We start from the raw sequence: 21,083 nt of genomic DNA on the forward strand, positions 1-21,083 counted from the left end.
TCCCCCTCCCTCTCAGACTGCCGTGCCCATCATAACCTGCTTGATGAGAGGCAGGAATGGCTGTGTGGCACTGAGAAAGGCTGGGAAGATGGGTGCACCTGGCTGGGCTGGGGCTGGGAACGAGGCCAGGTGGTGGGTGTGGGGGGCTAAGGAATGTGCTGCTGCCTGGGGCCTGGGAACCCAGAGAAGAGCCCCAGCCCTGGGTTTATCTTGTCTCCCCATCTGCACCTGCCTGGTGTGCCCAGATGGTGAGTCCTCTGCTCACTCTGCCCAGGGCTGCAAGAGCAGGCGCTCAGCACAGACCATGATGTGCTGATGGCCACGTGGCTGCCTGGGGTGGGGTGCAGGGAGCTCACCACAGTCCCGGCCAGGAGGAGGGCTACACACGCAGCTCACCTGCTGGGAAAAGTGGGCCGCCTGTCGGATGGTGGTGAGTCACCACCAAGCTCACAGATTACCCTCCACTTTTTAGTCATTGAAAGGGGAAAAACCAAAGGGTGACCCTCAAAGAGGAAGTGCCCAGGGACCCAGCAGAGCTGACCCTGGAATGTGGGTCCAGGCCCCAAGTCACACCCCAGCTGGAACAGTGCTCCGAGGTTTGTGCGCAGCACGGTCAGGCATCAGCCTCCACAGCAAAGTGCAGGACTCCCAAAGGAGGGCCTCAGGAACACTTAGGAGATCAACTCCTTGAGGCCTCTAACCTTCCCCTCCCCTGAGTCTCTCTAGGGCTTTGAAGTGTTATTTGCCTGGTTGTAAGTTCAGTTTCTTCCACCAGATCTCAGCATCCAGAGGCCAGAGCTCATGGCTTCCACAGGTGCTCAGGCCCCTGCATGCTGGCTTTTGGACACAGCTTTTGGTCACCCAACACTCTGGGACATTCACCCCCCTGGCTGGGTGTTTGAGGATGTGGGGGAGGGGCAGCAAGATGGCCATGGTCCCTCCTCTCTTCACCCTTATCCCCCTGACAGCTGAAATCACACCCCAGACACCTGGCTCTCTGGGCTTTCAGACAGAAAAGCAGCAATTCCCAAAGAAGAAACTACTCAATGGGAGAGGGTGTCCAAGCTCCACTCTCCCTGCTGGGGTACAGTGGCCTTCTGGAGACAATGGCCTTTGGTAACAAGAGTAATTCTCACAACAGGAACTTCAGGTGGGCTCTGCTGGGGTAGGGTGTGGGGAAGTTCCATGCAGGCTGGCAGGTGACAGAACGTCTGGCAGGAGGGGGCCTTACGAGTCTTCTGTAATCATGCAGTAGAGAGGCTGGGGGCAAGCACAGGAGGAGGAGATGCATCTGCTCTGCTGGGCTGCAGGGATCACTCCACACTGCACCAGCTCGGGCCCTGCACATGCTGACAGCAGGTAGCTCTGCGGCCCCAGGCTTCCGTTACAGAAAGGGAGGGAGGGAAGGAAAGGAAGGGCATATATGCAACGTGGATGAATGATATCCACACGTGGTGTAAAGAAGGCTTGTTCAAACAGTGGATCACAAAATCCATTTAGTGGGTTCTGAGCAGCATTAAAATAAAGTGAAATAAAATCAGAGTGCACTGTATGTGGCACTTTTGTTTTAGTTATATATACTGGATTCAAATGTAAAATATCTTGTAGATTGTGGTTAAAAAAAAAAGTCTGGAAGCCATGAGTATAAGGAAAGGGAGGTGCCTACTACATGCCAGATATCATGCTACTTGTTTTCATGTGTATTATTTTATATTTACTCCTTCTAACAGGCTTACTACCAGGCAGGTGATTCTATTTTTGCCAAAAATAAATCTACGATCAGAGATGGAAAGTAAGTTTTCTTTTCTTTTCTTTCTTGAGACAAGGTCTCTCTCTGTCTGCACTCTGTCACCCAGGCTGGAGCGTGGTGGTGCAATCTTGGCTCACTGCAGCCTCGACCTCCAAGGCTCAAGTGATCCTCCTGCCTCAGCCTCCCGAGTAGCTAGGACTACAGGAGTGCACTACCACGCCCAGCTAATTAATTTTTTTTTTTTTGTAGAGATGGGGTCTCGCTATGTTACGGGTCTCACTATGTTGCCCAGGCTGGTCTCAAACTCCTGAGCTCAAGTGATCCTCCTGCCTCAGCCTCCCAAAGTTCTGAAATTATAGGTGTGAGCCACCATGCCTGGCCCAAAGTAACTTTTCTAAGATCACACAGCTAATAGGTGGCAATGCTAGTTATGAATCCAGAGCTGCTTGACTCCAAAGGGCACATTCTTTCCATGCCACCATAATTTCCAGTGGCAAGTGTACTGTCCACTGAGTTGGGAGCCTTGGGTTCTGTCCCTGGCTCTGCTATATCATGGTGAATCACTGCTCTGTTTTCTCATCTATGCAGTAAGGGAGTAAGATAAATAATTTCTAAAATTTTTTGATTTCGTGTTCTCTCCCATCCCAAACCTCATTGTGGCTGTATTTTAGTCTCCTCCATTAAACTTTTCCTAGAGCTGCCAACAGCTCAGTAATGAATTTCGAGGGCTACTTACTGCCAACCCCCATTGCACCTACATTTGTTCTACAAAACCCCTTAGATGGCCCTCCCTCTGGTAGCTCTGTGTGTCTACAGGTATTGACTGGTGCTGTTCACTCTCATCTTGGGATCTGCATCGTGTAGCTTTTCAGCAGAAATATGACTATGATAACAAGAGACAAAAGGGATGACCTTGACCTCCCTCTCACGGGCCCATGTGGTTCTTGGAAGTGCTGGGGCACCCTAATGAAGAATGCAGGCTACTCTGAGTGTCTGGGGGAAGGAAAAGAAGTTCAAGAAGGAGGGTGTGTGCAGTCCACCTAGGTGACATGTGAGGGACCACAAATGTTCTCTAAATAACGAGCCCCAGAAGAGCAAAGGAAGCCCAGAAGGTTCCTGTAACATAAAGGTCATCTTAAAACTCCCTAGGGTTGATGAGGGGCAATATCTCTGTGACGTGCTGTCACAGGGAAGGTATCATCATCCCGCATAGTCAAACTGTGGACTTGGCACGGGGAGCTTTAGCTGTGATTCCAGCTCTGCTTTTCTCTGCTACGCTGCTTTGGAGAAGCCACTTCACCTCTCTGTACCCCAGAGATGCCTCATCTGCAAAGTGAGGGGATGGTTTCTGAGGTCACTGCTCAGTCTAATATACTATTATCCATTATTATTATTTCTGCTTTGGTATTAATCCAACCACTTAGCCAGAGACAGTTTCTTAAGTGGAAGCAGTAATGTAACAAATGACCTCTCCCAGCGCTTAGCTAGAGGGGTTAAGAGGCAAGAGCCTTCACAAGCATCATCAGAGGTGCTGCACGGGTCTGAGCCGTCTATCTCCCCTTTGTCTCCAGATCTGACTTAGGACCTCAAGAATGCTGGCCAGTATCCATCCTGCTCATGTTCCTTCCACCCTTCAAATCAGCAGACAACTAAATATTCACACACTCATGGGCCACTCCTGTGCTAGTAATGGGCTGGTTCCTGCAGGGGTAAGGGACTGCATTTGGGCAGGGCCCTGGCCCTCAGGGGACACACAGTCACTTGACTCCCAGAGCAGAGAGAGCTGCGTGCTCACCCTGGATGAGAGTGGGGGGCTCTGCTTTCACAGCCACGGGCAGAGCCCTCCTTGGCCTGCCGCTTCTTACTGCTATTGCTTTGGAAGAGCAGGAGCAAAATTCCTGCCTTGGGCTGGCTTTCTTTTCTGCTCAGAGGTATGTGGGGATATTATCCAGCAGGCCAGACGTCTAGCCCCTTTAATGACAATAATGATAATTTACATTTATACAAGGCCTTTCATTGGGGGATTTTAATTGTATCACAAACAATAATTAATTCCCCTTTGCAAGTCTGGCAGTCAGCTAAGCAGGAGCCCCTTTACTCTGCAGGTGAAGGGTGCTTTCCTGGGCCTGCAACATGCTGGGGGTCTCCCACCTACCTGACACCTACCCACCCTCAAGGCCTGGCCTAAGCATCGGGGCCTGCGGCCACCAACCACAGCCCATGACTGCTTGTCCTGCCTCTGAAGCTCCACAACACGAACTGTTGAGCCACTCATTTGGTGCTAACCAGAGAACCTTGCTGTTGGGCGAGACCTCAGGATCTTATTCAAGGCAGGGCTTGGCCCAGCAGCACTTCTGGGGGGTGATCCTCACCCTGCCGGAACACCTTTTGTGATGGAGAGAGCGTTGCTCAAAGGCGCCTCTAAGAGTTACAGGGTTCTTCTCTCTCCCGAACTGGAATCTGTCCCCTTGAAACTTCTGCCCATGGATCCCAGTTCTGCTCTCTGGAATGAAGCAATCTTACATAAACTGTCTGGGGTTGCTGGTTGATGTTTTTGGTTCGTAAGTTGTCTACTTCTGTGGTCACCCTTGGGCGGAGCTTGGTGGCTCATACTTCACCGAAGTTCAGGGACACTTGTGAACCGAATGGTAGGGGCAGCTGGAAGCTCCATCACTGGGGAGTGCCTAGCTTTACATGCAGCACTCCAGACTACTCTGCCCCAGTCTCAGTGGTATAAACACTGGAGCCTTCTGAGTTCATTTCACTGGGGCTGCACCTCAGTGACACAGAAGTACCCTAATTTTCTGTTGAATGACTGAATGAACAGCCTTCCTTCCTAAGGATCTATTATTCTTAAGTTCATGCAACCACTGTCAATTGCAGGGACTTGTTTTTGGAGACCAAGCCAGACAATAATCGATCTAGTTTTTTTTTTTTTAAACTCACTTTATCAGAATAAATATTTGGTGCTAAACTTGAGAAGCAGATGTATCAATGCTGAGCTGGGAACTGACCCAGGACAAGGAACTCCACAATCCTCCTCCTCTCCAAGCAGTGAGAGGCAAAGGTGGGGCAGAGGGGCAAATGAAATCCTTTGCTAAGTTTATTTTTAAAAAGCTAGACCTTCTGGGGAAACCAACACTCCCTAGAGTGATTTCTGGGTCCCTGCTGGTTTGCTTTTTGCCTGAAAAGACACCGGCCCTCCCTCTGCCAAGAGCACATTGTTTGGGTGAGATTTTTCTCACAGTGGCTTACCATGGAAGGAATTTCGAGCATGCATTAAAGGCTGTTGTTTTCCTAAAACCTGCGCAGTATGAACAAGAGGTTTGGCTAGTGGTGACACAGCCTCATTCTGCTTAGATTTCACACGATTCCTATTTTCTGGCCTAGAATCAGGGGTGATCATTTTTGGCTTGGGTTTGGCCTGGGTCATAGATCTGAGGGATGCTTGGGAAAAGAAACATGGGTTAGAGATGGAACCTCCCGGTGTCATTCTGTGGCAAGAGGAACACGTGGCAATCATTCCCTATCTGATTAAGTGGGAAGAACATGGATTTTGGAGTAAGAGAAAACTGAATTTAAAGGTGGATCTATTACTTACTAGCTGTGTGTCTGGAAAAGCCCCCAAGTCTCTGTTTCTCTCCAGTGACTAGTTGTTATGAGGCAACAGTGCCAGGCACATGGTAAGAACTCAAGCCTTGGTTTCCTTCCTGCCCACCCCTCCACTGCCATCATACAGCTACGGACACACACACATTGAGGACCTCCTGTTTCACGTTAACTCAATGAACAGTTATTGAACAGCTCTTATTGACAAGGGCCTGGACCTCCTGGGAACACTGTCCAACTAGTGTCTGGTACCAATAGGTATGTATATAACATTTGTTGAATAAGTGAATTAACTAACTTGATACTTCCTATTTTATAGTTTATAATGTGCTTTCAAAATAACCTCATTTTAATCCAAGCAACAATCATGTGTATGAAATCGATCCCATTACTCTACTCCCCCCATATACATGAAGGAGCAGGCTTGGAGAGGAGTAACTTGACCAAGGCCAGGCACATGATAAAGGCAGAGCGGGACTTGGAAGCTGCAAGCCCGTGTCCTGATGACAGCACACTGCCAGCCCTGGAGGGTCTTCCTGCCTTCTGCAGCCACTGAGGGCTAAGGCTGAGCAGGAAGGGCAAGGCTCTGGGTGCACCCATGTTCCACTAGAAGGCACCCCGCTGAGTGATGCTGCCAACCTATGCCTGGCCACGGCAGGCTGCAGCTAAATGTGAGGACATCACCATGGGCCTGGCAACGTGGAGTAGTAAGTTTCTGAAATTGGAGACATCTGCCAGCAGTCGGGTTTCTTTCTCTCAGGCCCTGGGCCCCTGTCCTGCCCTGATGTGCACAGATGTTTCCAGGTTGACTTCACTGGGCTCCCACTGCCCTTCTCAGAGTGTGCGACAGCGCTGACATGCGGGTACTGTCCTTTACCTTCCTGTCACATCCTTCTAGGTCACAGAGAAGAAGCGATGGGCGCAGGACTCTAACTTTTCCTTAGCATGGTGCTCTGCATATTTGGGTCTCACAACAGGAACAAACTTCATTCCTTCTTGTTCCCAGTAGGCTCTTAAAACCAAGTAAGGGGACAGGAAGCAGACACTGGGTCCTGGGCTGCTGTCGGCTCGCTGCCTCTTTCTTCCCACTCCTCTAGCCTCTGAGCTGCTGGGAACCGCTGATAGATGCAGAATTAAAAGGGTAGGACAGGAGTCTTTCAAAGTTTGCCCATATGGCTGGCTCAAATACAATTTCCAGCATGAATTGAGCGGTGGAAATCGGATCTGACCACAACGCTGCAGCACCCACAGAGTTCATCACAGTCTTCTCCAGGCCATTCTGACAACACTCCCTGCCGAGGGTGGGTGTCCCGGTGGAATGCCGCCACAGCACACACTGCGCAGTGGGGAACCCAGTGCCTCGGGAGTGAGGTCACTTCCCCCACCGTGAGCCTGTCTATTCTGGACCTCTGAGCACATTTCTCTGTGCTGCAAGTGTATTGCCTTTGAGGTTGAACTGTGTGGAAAATCATGTGCACTCCTTGAGCTGAGCTGAAGCTGGCAGGAGGAGCCAAGGCTTGGGCTCTCCTGCATAAGCACCTGGCCTAGAGCAGGGCCTACAGCGTCTGCGGCCAGAGGACCAACTCTCTGCTCCCAGCATGGGGCACCGATCCTTCAGCCCTGACACCAGCCACACTTGCCTTGCAGTGTTGCTGAAGGAGACAGGGATGAAGAGGTGTGCTGGTGGCTAGCCTAGCCCGCTGTGTCCTCAAAGACCAAGGCCAAGCAGAGTTAACCTGTTGTTGTCCAGCTAGAACCCTGAGGGAACCCCACAGACTTCTAACATGCCAGGTACAAGGGGCGCAGGGAGCTGTGCATTTGGAAGTACAGCTTCTGCCCCGCACAAAGGCATCAGGCCAAGAGAGCAAACGGGGGCTGAAATTGAGCCTGTGCTCTGCATGCTAAGCTGTGTGCTCACTCAGGGACAGAGGCCCAGACAAAGGGACAGCTTCTACTTTACCTAAAGCTAACTCTGCACCAACCCAAAGGGGGAGCCTTTTCTTTGTTTGCACAAAGGTTCTTACTGGCCAAGGTGACCCTGAGAAGTCCATTCAGTTCTGTGTGTTGGGTTCCCTATTACACATCTGGTGCACTAACATGGGCATGGGCAACTTCACTGGGACACAATTCTATAAATTAGAACCTTGTTTGGATGGGCTTTGGAGTAAGAAAGTGAAGATTTCTTCCTTCCTAATTTGCATTTTTAAAGGCATCTTCAGAACCCATTCTTGTTCTCCTGGCCACAGCCTACTGCACTGCCCCACCGCTTAGAGTTAATCTTTTCCATCCCATTGCTTAGGCTCAGAAAGGAAGGCAAACACAGACAGCCCAGGGGTGAGGTGGAGTTTGGGCAGTCCTACAGGTTCTCCAGGACAGCATTTGGCTCCCTTTCCTGCCATGTTTATCAAGCAGACGAATCAGCATTCTCTTCCAGGTGGGCACAAATGGGTGTCCCACCTCAAACCATGCCACTGAAGACAGTCAGATTAAACCATGCCTACACAGCTGGGATATCTTTTCTCCAAAACTGGTGGACACCATGCATACCAGAGCCATTAGACCAATAAACAAATACAGACACACAGCAAAATCAACTCCGTAAAAACATAGCAAAATAAGCCCCGCCCTTTGTAAAGTTCAACAATCTCAAAGCATGCTTTGTTTTGCTAACTACTACAGGATGGAAAGAGGCCCTTTCCAGTTAGCCCCTATTCCAGGAGCTCTTTCTATTCAAGAATTGCCTCAAGTTCAAGAGTCATAGAACGCTGGATTTGAAAACCCTAGAGATTATCTAGTTCAGGGATCAGCAAACTCTTTCTGTAAAGGACCAGATAATCAATATTTGCAGCTTCCAAGGCCATACCTGTATTCTATTATAACAATTCAACTCTGGCCTTGGAGTGATAACAGCCATAGATGATATGTAAATCAAAGGGTATGGCTGTGTTCCAATAAAACTTTATTTATAAAAACAGGCAGCTGGATAGCTTTGCCCTCAGGCTGTTGTTTGCCCAACCCTTATCTAGTCCAGCCCTTCCTTGTACAGAGGAGAAGAGATGAGGTCGCTCCTTCACAGTCAGGGTCATTTGGAGGTCCACCCAAGACCAAGACCTGACTTGCAAGGCTTGGTAGGAGGAACAGAGATACTACTGCCGGCCTCAGGGCCACCAAGGCAGAGGCCAAAATTGCTGCTTGGATAACTAGAGATTGACTAACACGTCCAACTTCACCAGAGAGGACCAAAAAGCAGGTGGAAAATCAGGAGTTAAAATCTATCCACAGATTAAATCTACAGGTTAAAATCAAATGGGATTGGAAAGACAACCTACATATCAAGCTCAGCCTGCAGAGATATAACCATCGGTTACAGCCTCTTAAGTGTATGCTGCTAGTGTTCATTCATCAGTTAGACTCAGGCACAATCTTAAAACGTCTCTGGTGAAGAAAAGGCTGGGAAAAGGGGAGAAACAGGAACTGGAAAGCCACTGGCACTTGTCTGTGAACAATACGAGAAGAAAACAGCAAATTCATGTTTTCCAGTCAGCAGCTAGTCAAACCTCTAACAGTACGTAAGTGGTCAGAGAGGACAAGCCCTCTCATCCAGGGCTGAGAACAGGTTGTTTTGGCTGTCAAGCATTTTCAAAACAAGTTTTCTTGGTCTCATGACAGGTTGTGGCAAGAATAAGAAAATAAAAAGAGTGGAAGATCCCATGATCGCTGCCCTGGGCTTCCATGTGGGCTGGCCCTGCCTGCACAGTCAGGTTTGCCTTCAGTGTTCAGATGAAGCTGGTCTTAGGGTTAATACCACCTTGCCAGTGACACCATTGAACAAAGTGATTCCTCTAAGAACTCTCTGGCAGCCAGATAATTTTTCTAGTCTGGGAGGAATAGGTCAAAGTCACTCTTAAGCCCAAGGGTGCTATTCTGCCTGAACCTACACCCTGCTTTGTTTTAATTTTTACCTCATGTTATGTGGATGAATTATTCCCCTGAAACCAAGGTGAAAAGCTATCTGCTCTGAGTTGGATTTTTCCATCTCAACCGCAGGACGCTTAGTCAGGGTGGGGCAAAGAAAGCAGTGAGGAGGCACTAATGGGGATGGCCATGAGCCGGCTGGTAGAGAAAGTGCCATTAGCTCCTAGCAGCAGTGGTCCTGCTCGCTGTTAGGAGAGGAGGGTCAAAGCATAAAGCTGAGCATGGCAGTGCTGAAGGACATGCAGCCAAGCAGGGGTCTGGGGGGTACTCATCAGGTAATCCAGTGAAAATACCCAGAAACCAACCAACAAGGGTGCCAAGAATACTCGGATCCCCTGAGCTATTACTGGAGAGCCCAAAGTAGTAGACAGACACCTAGACCTGAGTTCAGACTCAAAATCTGTGACCTTGGGCAGAATTCTCCCTTGTTTCATTTCTAAAGTGAAGCAGCGGGATTATCTTTCTGGCTTTGATATCATGATCCTTGGATTGCCAGGGCACAGTGCACTGAGTCTGTTCCCATCACGTGTGGGTGCTGTGTCAAGTCACTCACACACGCATCTCCCCACAAGGGACAACTCAAGTTCCCGCTGTGAGCAATGTTCCTGGAAGACACTTGAAGAGGATGCTCTGCCCTGAGACGTGCTCGTATTCTATGAGACACGTTATCAGACCACAAAGGCTGTCTTCATTCTACCAATTGACTGTGGGAATGTTCTGAAGAAAGCAAAGAAAATCCCCCATAAGGCCTTTAAGTTGGAGGAGGGAAAGGCTGATGTGTGTTCTTGCCCAGACAGAGGGGGCTGAGGATATGTGAAGGCTGGGGTAAGACATTCTTCCTTGCTTCACCCCCCACTCACACCCCCACCCCCACCCCCACTCCCACCCGCATTTCCACTCCCACTCCCACTCCCAAACACGCACAGTGGGACCCATTAGATTTGATGTCTCTACCCAGGAAGTGATTTGAAGGCCCTACTCAAAGCCTTGCTGCGTGGAGCCTTTATCACCCGAGAGACAAGGCTAGCAGGCAGGTGAGCCTCCTTCCCCAAATATGGGGAACAGGTTTGTTCTGGCTGATTGCTGACCTGCTCCTCAATACAGGATGCCTTGTTAAATCTGAATGTCAGATAAATGACTTTTTAGTGTAAGTATGTCCTCAATACTGCATGGGGCATACTTACACTAAATTATTTGTTGTTTATTTGAAATTTAAGTGTAACTGGACATGTTGCATTTCTAATTGCTAAATCTGGCAATCCTAACTCTGAAGATCCAGAGTGGGTTCTCTAAAAGCCCTGGACATGGAGGTGGCAAAGAAGGGGTGAAAGAACCCAAGCCAAACATTCCTTTATAGTGTTCCATGAGCATGACCCTTAGTTTTTGACTGTGTTTATTAATATTTCCAAGGCCAAGAAGGATCTATTATGATTTACGTATCAACACCAAAGCAGATCATTATACCAATATGTAATTTGTAAACTGACAAAAAACCTGGCTGGGTGAGGCGGCTTATGCCTGTAATCCCTGCACTTTGTGAGGTCGAGATGGGAGGATTGATTGAGCCCAGGAGTTAAAGACCAGCCTGGGCAACATAGCGAGACTCCACCTCTAAAAAAAGAAAAAAAAAAAAAATCAGCCCAGTGCTGTTGCATGGACCTGTAATCCTGGTTACTTGGGAGGCTGAGGTGGGAGGATTGCTTGAGCCCAGGAGTTCAAGTCTGCAGTGAGCTATGATTGCGCCACTGTACTCCAGCCTGGCAACAGAGTGAGACTCTGTCTCTAAAAAGAAAAGAAAAGAAAAGAAAAAAAAAAAAAACCACACACACAAAGAAATACCTTACTGCCTACAGAAAAAAAAAAGATAAGGCTGGGCGCGGTGGCTCACGCCTGTAATCCTAGCACTTTGGGAGGCCGAGACGGGTGGATCACGAGGTCAGGAGATCGAGACCATCTTGGCTAACACGGTGAAACCCCGTTTCTACTAAAAATACAAAAAATTAGCCGGGCGTGTTGGCGGGCGCCTGTAGTCCCAGCTACTTGGGAGGCTGAGGCAGGAGAACGGCGTGAACCCGGGAGGCGGAGCTTGCAGTGAGCCGAGATCGCGCCACTGCACTCCAACCTGGGAGACACAGCGACACTCCGTCTCAAAAAAAAAAAAAAAAATAAAAAAAATAAAATGTTTTAGCATGGTGAACACCAACAATGTGCCAGGCATTTTACAATCATTTCAGCATTTAACACTCACAATCCTCTGTGAGAAAGCCAAGGCCCACAGAGATTTAAAAACAAACAAACAAACAAACAAAAAACTCTACTAGACAGTGGTTGAACAAGGACTTGAATTCCAGCTGGTCTGATTCCAGAGGGCATGTTCTCTGTACCCTGCATATCTCCTCCCCTCTCCTTCTCTCCCTTCCCTTCCCCTTTTCCCCTCCTCTCCCCTCTCCTCTCCTTCCTTCCTTCCCTCCCCCCTTTCCCCTCCCCTCCCCTTCCCTTTCTTTCTTCTCTCTCTCTCCTCTCTTTCCTTTCTTTCTTTTCCCTCCCTCCCCACCTTCCTTCTTTTCTCTTTTCTTTTCTTTCCTGCCTTATCTACTGCTCTTGTCTTCAGTGGACACCGGCATACCTCCTGGAACCCCCATGCTTCCCATCTTCTGGGCCTTTGTGCACTCTGTTTCCTCTGGAGGAGTGTCCTCCCCTCTCTGCACATCAAATCCTACCCAGCCTCCAATTTCAGCTTCCTGGGTCCCAGTAAACAGACATAATCTTCTTTCCTTGACTCCTAGTGCTCTTTCCCTGCACGTTGCCACCTTAAAGAGAAGAATCTATGTGCAATTCTCATCCCTCCTCTAGTTCACTGAAAGCAGGGACTGTATCTTACACATCACTTAACATCGTACCTAACACCTAGTTTGAATTCAATAAACATCTGCTGAATGAATGAATGGGAAAAGTGATCTAGGCTAGTGATCTGGGCAAAATCTAATTAAATGTTAGCCACTACAAATCCACACTGGGGCATGCCAAACCTGAGTGTCAACCAAGGCAAACAGCCTAGACCCTGCAGTTCTAAACAGAGAGCTGAGCTCAGCTGCCTGGTGAATTTGGGATAACTCAGACCATTAATCTGAGGAAAAGAGGTGGTGCAGTACGAAACCAATCTAAAAGTTGGGAAAGCCAAGGTATATGCTCAGTTCCTACACTAAGTGACTCTGTGACCTTGAATACGTCCCTTCCTTTTGCAGGGCCTCAATTTCATAACCCGTAAAATAGGTGTAATAGCAGTACCTAGCTCATAAGGTTGTTACGAGAATTACAGAAATTAAAAAACATAAAGCACTTAGAGCTATGCTGGTGTACTGTAATTATTCAATACATTTTACAATTCTTATTGTCTGTAAGGTGATTAGGAGGCACTGGGTGACCCATTGTTTATTCTGAGAAAATACATGATCTTGCCTTTATATGCATGTTCCTGTAATGCTCACTTTTCTGGATACCTGGAATAATGACAGTTTAAGGATTATCCAGTCTCCCAAATGATCAATAATGCAAAACTGGGGTTTTCTACATTTTGATTTTGATTGTTAGAAGAACTACATAGCTTCCTGCTTTGCAATTCGGACTGTACTCAGTCTGCTGAGTAGTTAATGCCGTGGACAGCCTCACTGTCAGAATGTAATCTCAAGCAGCGATGGACCATTCCAGAAATCAATCAGTAGGCTTCGAGTTGGTGCTCTTCAAAATGTGTGTGTGTTAGTCTTCAGTGCTTTGTACATATTCTGCATATAGTGAGCTCTTACACGTTTGCTGAAGAGATTTAGCAGTAACTTCACTGCAGCTACACACAGACTGTAGGCTTACTAGTTGCTTCTGGATCAACTAGGAAACCACTGTTCTGCCCAATTCTCACAATCATGGCTGCTCTAAAGGCTGTTCTTCCGAGTGTCAAGGCCCCGCTACCTGGCAACTCAGCCCTGCCCACTCATGGCACACAAGGAGACAAACAAACTACTTTTTTTCCTCAGAAGTGACTTTGGATTACAGACTACCCTAGCTCACCCCCACCCCACTTCTGCTTTCTTGGCTTCGATTTTCCATTAGGCATGACTAAGTGCCAGAGGTTCTGTCTGTCTGGGAAAACAGGAGTCACTGGAATTTTCTATCCTCTTCTCAATGTGCAGCCTCCCTGCTGCTTTGGAGATAGCAGTAAAGTGATGTCTTTCCTTTGGCGCATTCCATTACAATATTCCTTCTCTTTTGCCCATAGACGCTAGTAATAAGTTTGGCCACAGAAGCATGTTACCTTCTCTTAAAAGTACTTGGTTTTTAGACTCTCAGTAGGGTTATTTCTGCTCACAAACACCCTGGGTTTTCCCCATGGGCACAGAGGCCTTCAGCCTCCTGGGTGAGCCACTAGGAAGAAGGCACCCATGCCAGGCCACTCCACGGGTAGGTGGATGTGTACGTGGTGCAGGCTAAACTCCTGCCCTTGATGATTCTGTGCTGCTCCTGTGAGCAAGGGAGCAGGAAAGAGGGGAAACGTAGGAGGTCAGAGGTGGCTTGGGCTGGGCTTTGGACCAGTAATCAGGGGCATAGGGTTCTAATCTTGATACTGTATGCCTTGCACAAATTCTTCTAGGAAATGAAAATGATGAACTGAAAGTCAACTCTATGCCAATCACTGTGCTTAAAGGTCTATATCGATTATTTCATTGAATGTCTATCACAATAGTTAATGCTTACCATATTTAGACCTGGCAGTACTAGATGATCTCTAAAGTTCCTTCCATGTTCCATGTTCTGTGACTGGCCCCCACTGTCACACTTAACTTCCCAGGATGCATTCCTACTTAGTCACCCAACTTATCTCTGCTGTTGGTTGTGGATTTTGCAGGACAGTGGAGTAGAGGTAACTGCCCCAGTGAGTTTTCTAAATTTTGGTTTTGATTTTTAGAAGAACTACGTAACTTCCTGCTTTGTAATTCTGAGTTGTACTCAGTCTTCTGAGTAGTTAATGCCATAGATAGCCTCATTGTCAGAATGGAATCTCAAGGAGTGACAGACCCTTCCAGAAATCAATCAGTAGGCTTTGAGTTGGGGCTCTTCAAAATACGTGTGTGTGGTAGTCTCCAGTGCTTTGTACATACTCTGTATATAATGAGCTGGATGGTACCTGCTTCCCATTTTTGCTCACCTCTGTAAATCCTCTACTTTAATAAGGCATGAATCTAGTTCATTTTCACAGGTGGCCCTTGTGCTGAATGATCTGACAAAAGACAAGACAGAATCTTGTTTCTGCAGAAGCAAGGCCTCTGCTTGTCATTATGATATGCACACAATGGACAATCCTGATGGTTCTTTGATGCTTCCCTTTTTTCTAGAATTCATGCCTTAATGAGAAGTGATAGAAACAAGCGGCTTGGCCCTCCTGCCTTGGCTGGACTCCACATCACTCATGACAGCCCTGAGCAGCCCTGGCGGCACCTGTCATAAACTAACACACACATCTGAACAGTCAAGCCTAATTCCTAAGAAGCTGTTTTAACTTGACATCTGAAAACGTATTGCATCTAGAATTATTTTATTGGGTGTGTGTTCAGGGCATATGTGTGCACGTTCTGCAACTGAAGTGTTCTATAAATATCAGATACGAGCTGTACAAAAAGGCATCACGTACACGGTGTACTTAATTCCATTTAGTAATGTTTTCAATTTGTGTCTGACCTCCGGCAACAGAGATGGAAGTTTCTCAACATGAATAAAAAAGTATGCTCAGCTACCTTAAACAATTTTCACTTAAAATTCCAGAAATATATTAGAGCTTAGTGATTACCAGGTGGGTACTAGCCCAGTACTTTCAGAGGAGGGTACTGAAGTCCAGAAAGGTGACGTGTCTTTTCCACGATCACGAAGGAAATTAATAATGGTCCCTAGATGAGACCCAGGTCACTTGACTCCCAGGCCACTATCCTTTGCTTTTTCTTGACTTACTGTATGTTTCTTCCCCCAGCTGTTCAAAAGGAACTCTGATTCCATTAATAGTATATGTTCCTACTATGGTTTATCATAAAAATCCCAAACCAGCTTTCTACCCTTTCCTTTCTAACTCTATAGGACATCTGTCTATTTTTCCAGGAAAGAGAATACGTGACCCTAACTCACAAGCAAGGAAGTTGCTCTCCTTGGTGATCCCAAACACTTCCCCAGTGGCTGGCGGGGTAATTGGAACCCAAGCTTGAACACTCAATTGTTCTTTTTTTTTTTTTTTTTTGAGACAGGGTCTCATTCTGTCACCTAGGCTGGAGTGCAGTGGCGCAATCTCGGCTCACTGCAAGCTCCGCCTCCCGGGTTCACGCCATTCTCCTGCCTCAGCCTCCCAAGTACCTGGGACTACAGGTGCCCACCACCACACTCGGCTAATTTTTTGTATTTTTAGTAGAGGCAGGGTTTCACCATGTTAGCCAGGATGGTCTTGATCTCCTGACCTTGTGATCCACCTGCCTCGGCCTCCCAAAGTGCTGGGATTACAGGCGTGAGCCACTGCGCCCAGCCCACTCAATTGTTCTTGAAAGGGCACACCTGAGTTAATTTTCCTGACAAAGATGTGCTGACCTTCCAGTTACTCTTTTTTTCTTTATTTTTATTTTTGAGATGGGGTCTTGCTCTGTCACCCTGGCAGGAGTGCAGTGGCACGATCTTGGCTCACTGCAACCTCTGCCTCCCCGGTTCAAGTGATCCTCCTGCCTCAGTCTCCTGAGTAGCTGGGATTACAGACGCCCGCCATCATGCCTGGCTAATTTTTGTATTTTTAGTAGAGACAGGGTTTCACCATGTTTCCCAGGTTGGTCTTGAATTCCTGACCTCAGGTGATCCACCTGCCTCGGCCTCCCAAAGTGCTGGGATTACAGGTGTGAGCCACCACGCCCAGCCCAGTTACTCTTTCTGTGTGACTATCCTGATAAGCTGAGTTCAGTGCAGCTTCTTCTGGCTTGTGTGACTGAGGCCAGAACAAAAGCCCTAACTGTTTTCCACTGAGAAAGCAGGATAAACAGGAGGTGCAGTCTTTAAAACTGCTCTCAGAGAAGCTTCCAGTGGAACCAAAGGAATACAGATGGAGGGCCTGGGGAGAGATGGCCTGAGGGGACTTGCAGAAGGGATTTACCTGCTGCCCCTCCCCCAGGGGAGCCAGGAGGCTGAGCTGGGCTGTAAACACTCCGTGCCTGGTGCAGCCTGGTCTGCACAGGCTGAGAGGATGGTGAGTGGCTTCCTCTGGGATGAGGGCTGTATTGGCAGTAATTGATGGCCAGGCTTTCTAATGGAGCTTATCATTTCACTGCAACAGATGTCAGGTTCTAATAAATAACACGTTCTCACTGACCTATGCAATTTGGAGAGGATGCCTGGATGTCAGGCAGAGCTGGATTCCTCCCCATCTCTGTTGCTCTCTCTTCTGTAAGGAAAAACAAACCAAATCCCTTTAAGATACTTTTCAAAAGGGTTCAAGGATCCAATAATTCCACGTTATTTATATGATTTGCTTTTCTCTTCACAGCTCTACTTCTAAACCCCATAAGGAAAAGGCCCAGGAGGGACGGGTGAGCTTGCTCGTGCGGAATGGAAGGCCTTGGTGACCTCAGTCCCCAATTCCTGTGTCGCTCACCAGCACTGACTTTATTGTCTTCTCGGGGGCTCTGATCACCAGAGCTATGTTGGCCTGGGCCTGGAAAACTCCCTCATCTCTCTTGTGGGGAGTTCAGCTGAGATGAGGTTGGTTCAGCTGGTTGTGCTGGTACCAAGAAGATACAACCACAGGGGATGACAGTCCATTAATGGGGTGGCCTTAAACTTTGGGAACTCTAGCCAAGTCACCGAGGTTAAGGGACTGTTTACTGGGGTACATATGATGGTATCAATATTGACTCTGCTTTTAATTTAAAAATCTCCTCTTTTTCTCTAGGGATGTTGCTGCTGATAGCTAAAAATGATCAAATTCTTAACCATATGCCAGACCTTATGCTGGACAATTCACTGACATTATCCCACGTAGTAGGCAGAATTCTAACGTGACCCCCAAGATTCTCCACCATCTGTGTAATCCCCAGGATTGTGAATATGATGGATTTCATTCTGGTAAACAGGTTTTGTTATATGGCACAGATGACTTTAAGACAGGGAGGCTTTAAATCTGTGACTAGCAGAAGACATATGGAAGGCAGAGATTCAAAATATAAGAGGGATCTGACGCACCACTACTGGCTTGAAAATGGAGGGGACCACATGGCAGAGGACGCATGCAGCCTCTAGTTGCTGAGGGTGGTCTCCAGTTGACAGCGGCAAGGTAACAGGGGCCTCAGTCCTACAACCACAAGGAACTGAACTCTGCCAACATACTGAAAGAGCTTGAAGGAGGAGCAGAAGCCTCAGGGGTGAGATCACAGACCCAGACAAAGCCTTGATTTTAGTTGCCTAAAACCCCGAACTGAGAACCCAGGCATCTTGAGTGGGACTCCTAACCCACAGAAACTGTGAGATTAATAATTAGTGGTGTTTTAAAAGGGTTAACTTATGATATTTTTAAAATTAGCAACACAGAAAATCATACACCCCATGTGATACCCATCATAACCCTCTCAAGTAGGCTTCACCATTTTATAGACAAGGAAACAAAGACTCAGGGAAATTAGGAATTTGCCCAAAGTCACATAGCCTGTGAGTGGCAGAGACAGGTTTAAACCCAGCTATGTCTTGACTTTATGGTCAGTGCTCTTCATTGCCTCATGCATTTCCTCTCTGTATGAGAAGAGAGCCTCACACACATGGTGAAAAGAGTATGGAACTGTTTCTGTCTGCCTGGGTGTGGATGTGCAGAAGGGTCAGAGGACTTATGCTTTTGTTTTGGTTTTAAATGGTGAAAAGACATATACATAGAATCAACTAGCTGGATTCAGTTTAGATGATCCCAATATGCCTTCTTCTCTCCATCAGGCCTGATCAGGGTGTTGGCTTTGGCCACAGCAGTGTCACTGAGCTTCTTCACAGCCTGTTTGATCTGGTGCTTGTTGGCTTTGACATCCACAATGGACACAAGTTGTGTTGTTGTCTTCTATCTTCTTCATGGCTGACTCAGTGGTTGGGGGAACCTGATGATGAATTATTGGTCAAGCTTGTTTCTCCTGGGAGTGCTCTTCCAAGCATATTTCTGCTGCCTGCAGAGCCACACTGTCTTGGGCCACTGGAAGGTGGGTGATGTGTGGATTGGATCTTCTTTTTGTGGCTGTGGACACCTTTAAGCACTGCCTTCCTGGCCTTCAAAGCATTCGCTTTGGCTTCAGCTTTGGGAGGGGCAAGAACTTTTTTCACTTTTGGTGCCATAATGTGAAAATGAGGACCTATGTTGAGCCCTCACTCCTCTAGAAGCCAGCTGTGTGCCCTTGGCAAAGTCAATTAATCACTCTGAGCCTCAGTTTTTATAATCTGTATGAGGCCTACTAAGAATTTCTGCATTATAACCCTTGAAGGGCTGCAGCTGATAATCCCATAAAAGTGTGTGAGGGGCCACTGTGAATGAAGTCCACAGGGCAGACAGAGGCACCTGGATGTCATGTAGGTATCATTTTCTTTTCTTGATGACTGCCAATTTCAATGTCCTCTGCCTATAGGCTGGATATGGTCACTCTGACGGCTTATTTGGAGGAAGTAATTTTAAATAGGTTTTTTTTTTTTTAGAGGAAATGATTATTTATTACATTTATTGAAAAACTACAGAATAAGATGGAAGGTAATTTTTCTTTTTTTCTTGAATTCTTTAAAAGTTAGTTGACTATTAAAAGCCAAAGTAATAACAATGTATTGTGGAATTCATAAAATACGAAGACTGAAAGTGTGTGAATATGATAGCACAAAGATAAATAGAAGGTACACAGATAATTACACTGTTTATACAGGAAGCATTATAATATTAATTCACGGTAGGCTGTGATAAGTTAACGGTGTATTTTTAATGTATAAATGACTAAAATATACAAAGAAATATAGCTAACACACCAACAGAAGAGAAAATGGTAAACTAAAAAATACTTTAATAAACTGAAAGAATACAGGAAGAAAAGGACAAAGGAATAAAAAAAAAAAACCCAAACCAAAAATATGAATAGCAAGACTGTAGGGCTTAAACCCAGTAAGCTTATTATTTATATTAAATGTATAAATAAATGAAATACTCCAATTAAGGCCAGGTGTGGTGGCTCATGCCTGTAAGCCCAGCACTTTGGGAGGCCAAGGCAGGTGGATCACTTGAGGTCAGGAGTTTGAGACCAGCCTGGCCAATATGGCAAAACCCCGTCTCTACTAAAAATATAAAAAATAGCCAGGTGTGGTGGTGTGCGCCTATAGTCCCAGCTATTTGGGAGGCTGAGGCAGGAGAATCACTTGAACCCGAGAGGCAGAGGTTGCAGTGAGCCGAGATCACACCACTGCACTCCAGCCTGGGTGACAGAATAAGACTCTGTCTCAAAAAAAAAAAAAAAAAAAAAAAGCCAGGTGTGGTGGCTCATGCCTGTAATCCCAGCACTCTGGGGGGCCAAGGCAGGTGGATCATGAGGTCAGGAGTTCAAGACCAGTCTGGCCAACACGGTGAAACCCCGTCTCTACTAAAAATACAAACATTAGCCAGGCAATAGTGGCGCGAGCCTGTAGTCCCAGCAACTCGGGAGGCTGAGGCAGGAGAACTGCTTGAACCCAGGAGGTGGAGGTTGCCATGAGCCGAGGTCACACCAGTGCACTCCAATCTGGGCGACAGAGTGAGACTCTGTCTCAAAAAAAAAATAAAAATAAAAAAATAAAAAAGAAATACTCCAATTAAAAGGCAGACATGTTAAGACTACATTAAAAAACCCAAGGTCTACAAAAGGTTTCTTTCAAATATAAAGACACAGACAGGATAAAGAAAGGATGAAAAAAATATATACCATGCAAAAAATACACAGAAGAAAGCTGGTGTAACAATTTTAATATCAAATGGAGCAGATTTCAAGTCAAAGAATATTGCCAGAAATAAAGAGAGTCATCTCATAATGATAGAAGGACCAAGTTATTGAGAAGACCTAACAATTCTAAATATGTATCTAAAAATAAAGCTTTAAGATATAAAAAGTAAAAATTAGCAGAACTAAGGGGAGAAACAGACGAATCCAAAACCCCACAGGTGAAAATGTTAATAGCTCCTTTCAATAACTGATATAATAGACATAAAAAACCAGTAAAGAGCTAAAAGATTTGAATAACACTAACAAGTAATTTAACTTAGTTAATGTATATATAGAACACTATACCCCAAAACTGCAGGACACACATTCTTTTCAGGTTTACATGGAATATTTATCAAGATAGATCACATGCTGGTCTACGAAACAATTCTCAACAAATTCCAAAGGCTTGAAATCATACAGGTTATGATCTCTGACCAAAACCGAATTAATATAAATCAATAAGATATTTAGAAAAGTCTTTCTAAACACTTGAAATTCAAGAAGCACAACTATAAATAACCCATGGTTCAAGAAGAAATCACAAGGGAAATCAGAAAATATTTCTAATAAAATAATAATGAAAAATAACATACAAAACTTTGTGGAATGCAGCTTAAGCAATCTGTAGAAAGTAATTTTATATTAAAAAAGAAAAAAGGATTAAAATTGTGACCTAAGCTTCTACTCTAAGAAACTTGAAAAGGAAGACATTAGAAACA

The 21,083-nt window shown here is 46.4% G+C and overlaps 1 protein-coding gene and 1 long non-coding RNA gene across 11 annotated transcripts in view; one reads left to right on the forward strand and one right to left on the reverse strand.

Moving 5' to 3' along the window:
• BABAM2 (BRISC and BRCA1 A complex member 2) overlaps window positions 1–21,083 on the reverse strand; it is a 453,662-nt gene that overhangs the window by 12,261 nt on the left and 420,318 nt on the right. Inside the window, exon 12 of one of the 10 annotated variants that reach the window (XM_003827126.5) lies at window positions 16,716–16,787. The exons of 8 other annotated variants lie outside the window; for them this stretch is intronic. In XM_003827126.5, the coding sequence (XP_003827174.1) occupies window positions 16,745–16,787 (43 nt within the window). In that variant the 3' untranslated portion in view covers window positions 16,716–16,744. Of the gene's footprint in view, window positions 1–16,715; window positions 16,788–21,083 lie in introns of those variants that run through there. One more of the 10 variants, XM_063594647.1, reaches the window with a different exon arrangement.
• LOC134728620 (uncharacterized) lies at window positions 88–19,182 on the forward strand. Its single transcript, XR_010109209.1, has 3 exons — window positions 88–16,592; window positions 16,890–16,932; window positions 17,295–19,182. It is a non-coding gene; the product is annotated as an uncharacterized LOC134728620 (long non-coding RNA).

Source organism: Pan paniscus, chromosome 12, assembly GCF_029289425.2.
Source record: "Pan paniscus chromosome 12, NHGRI_mPanPan1-v2.0_pri, whole genome shotgun sequence".
NCBI lineage: Eukaryota > Metazoa > Chordata > Mammalia > Primates > Hominidae > Pan > Pan paniscus.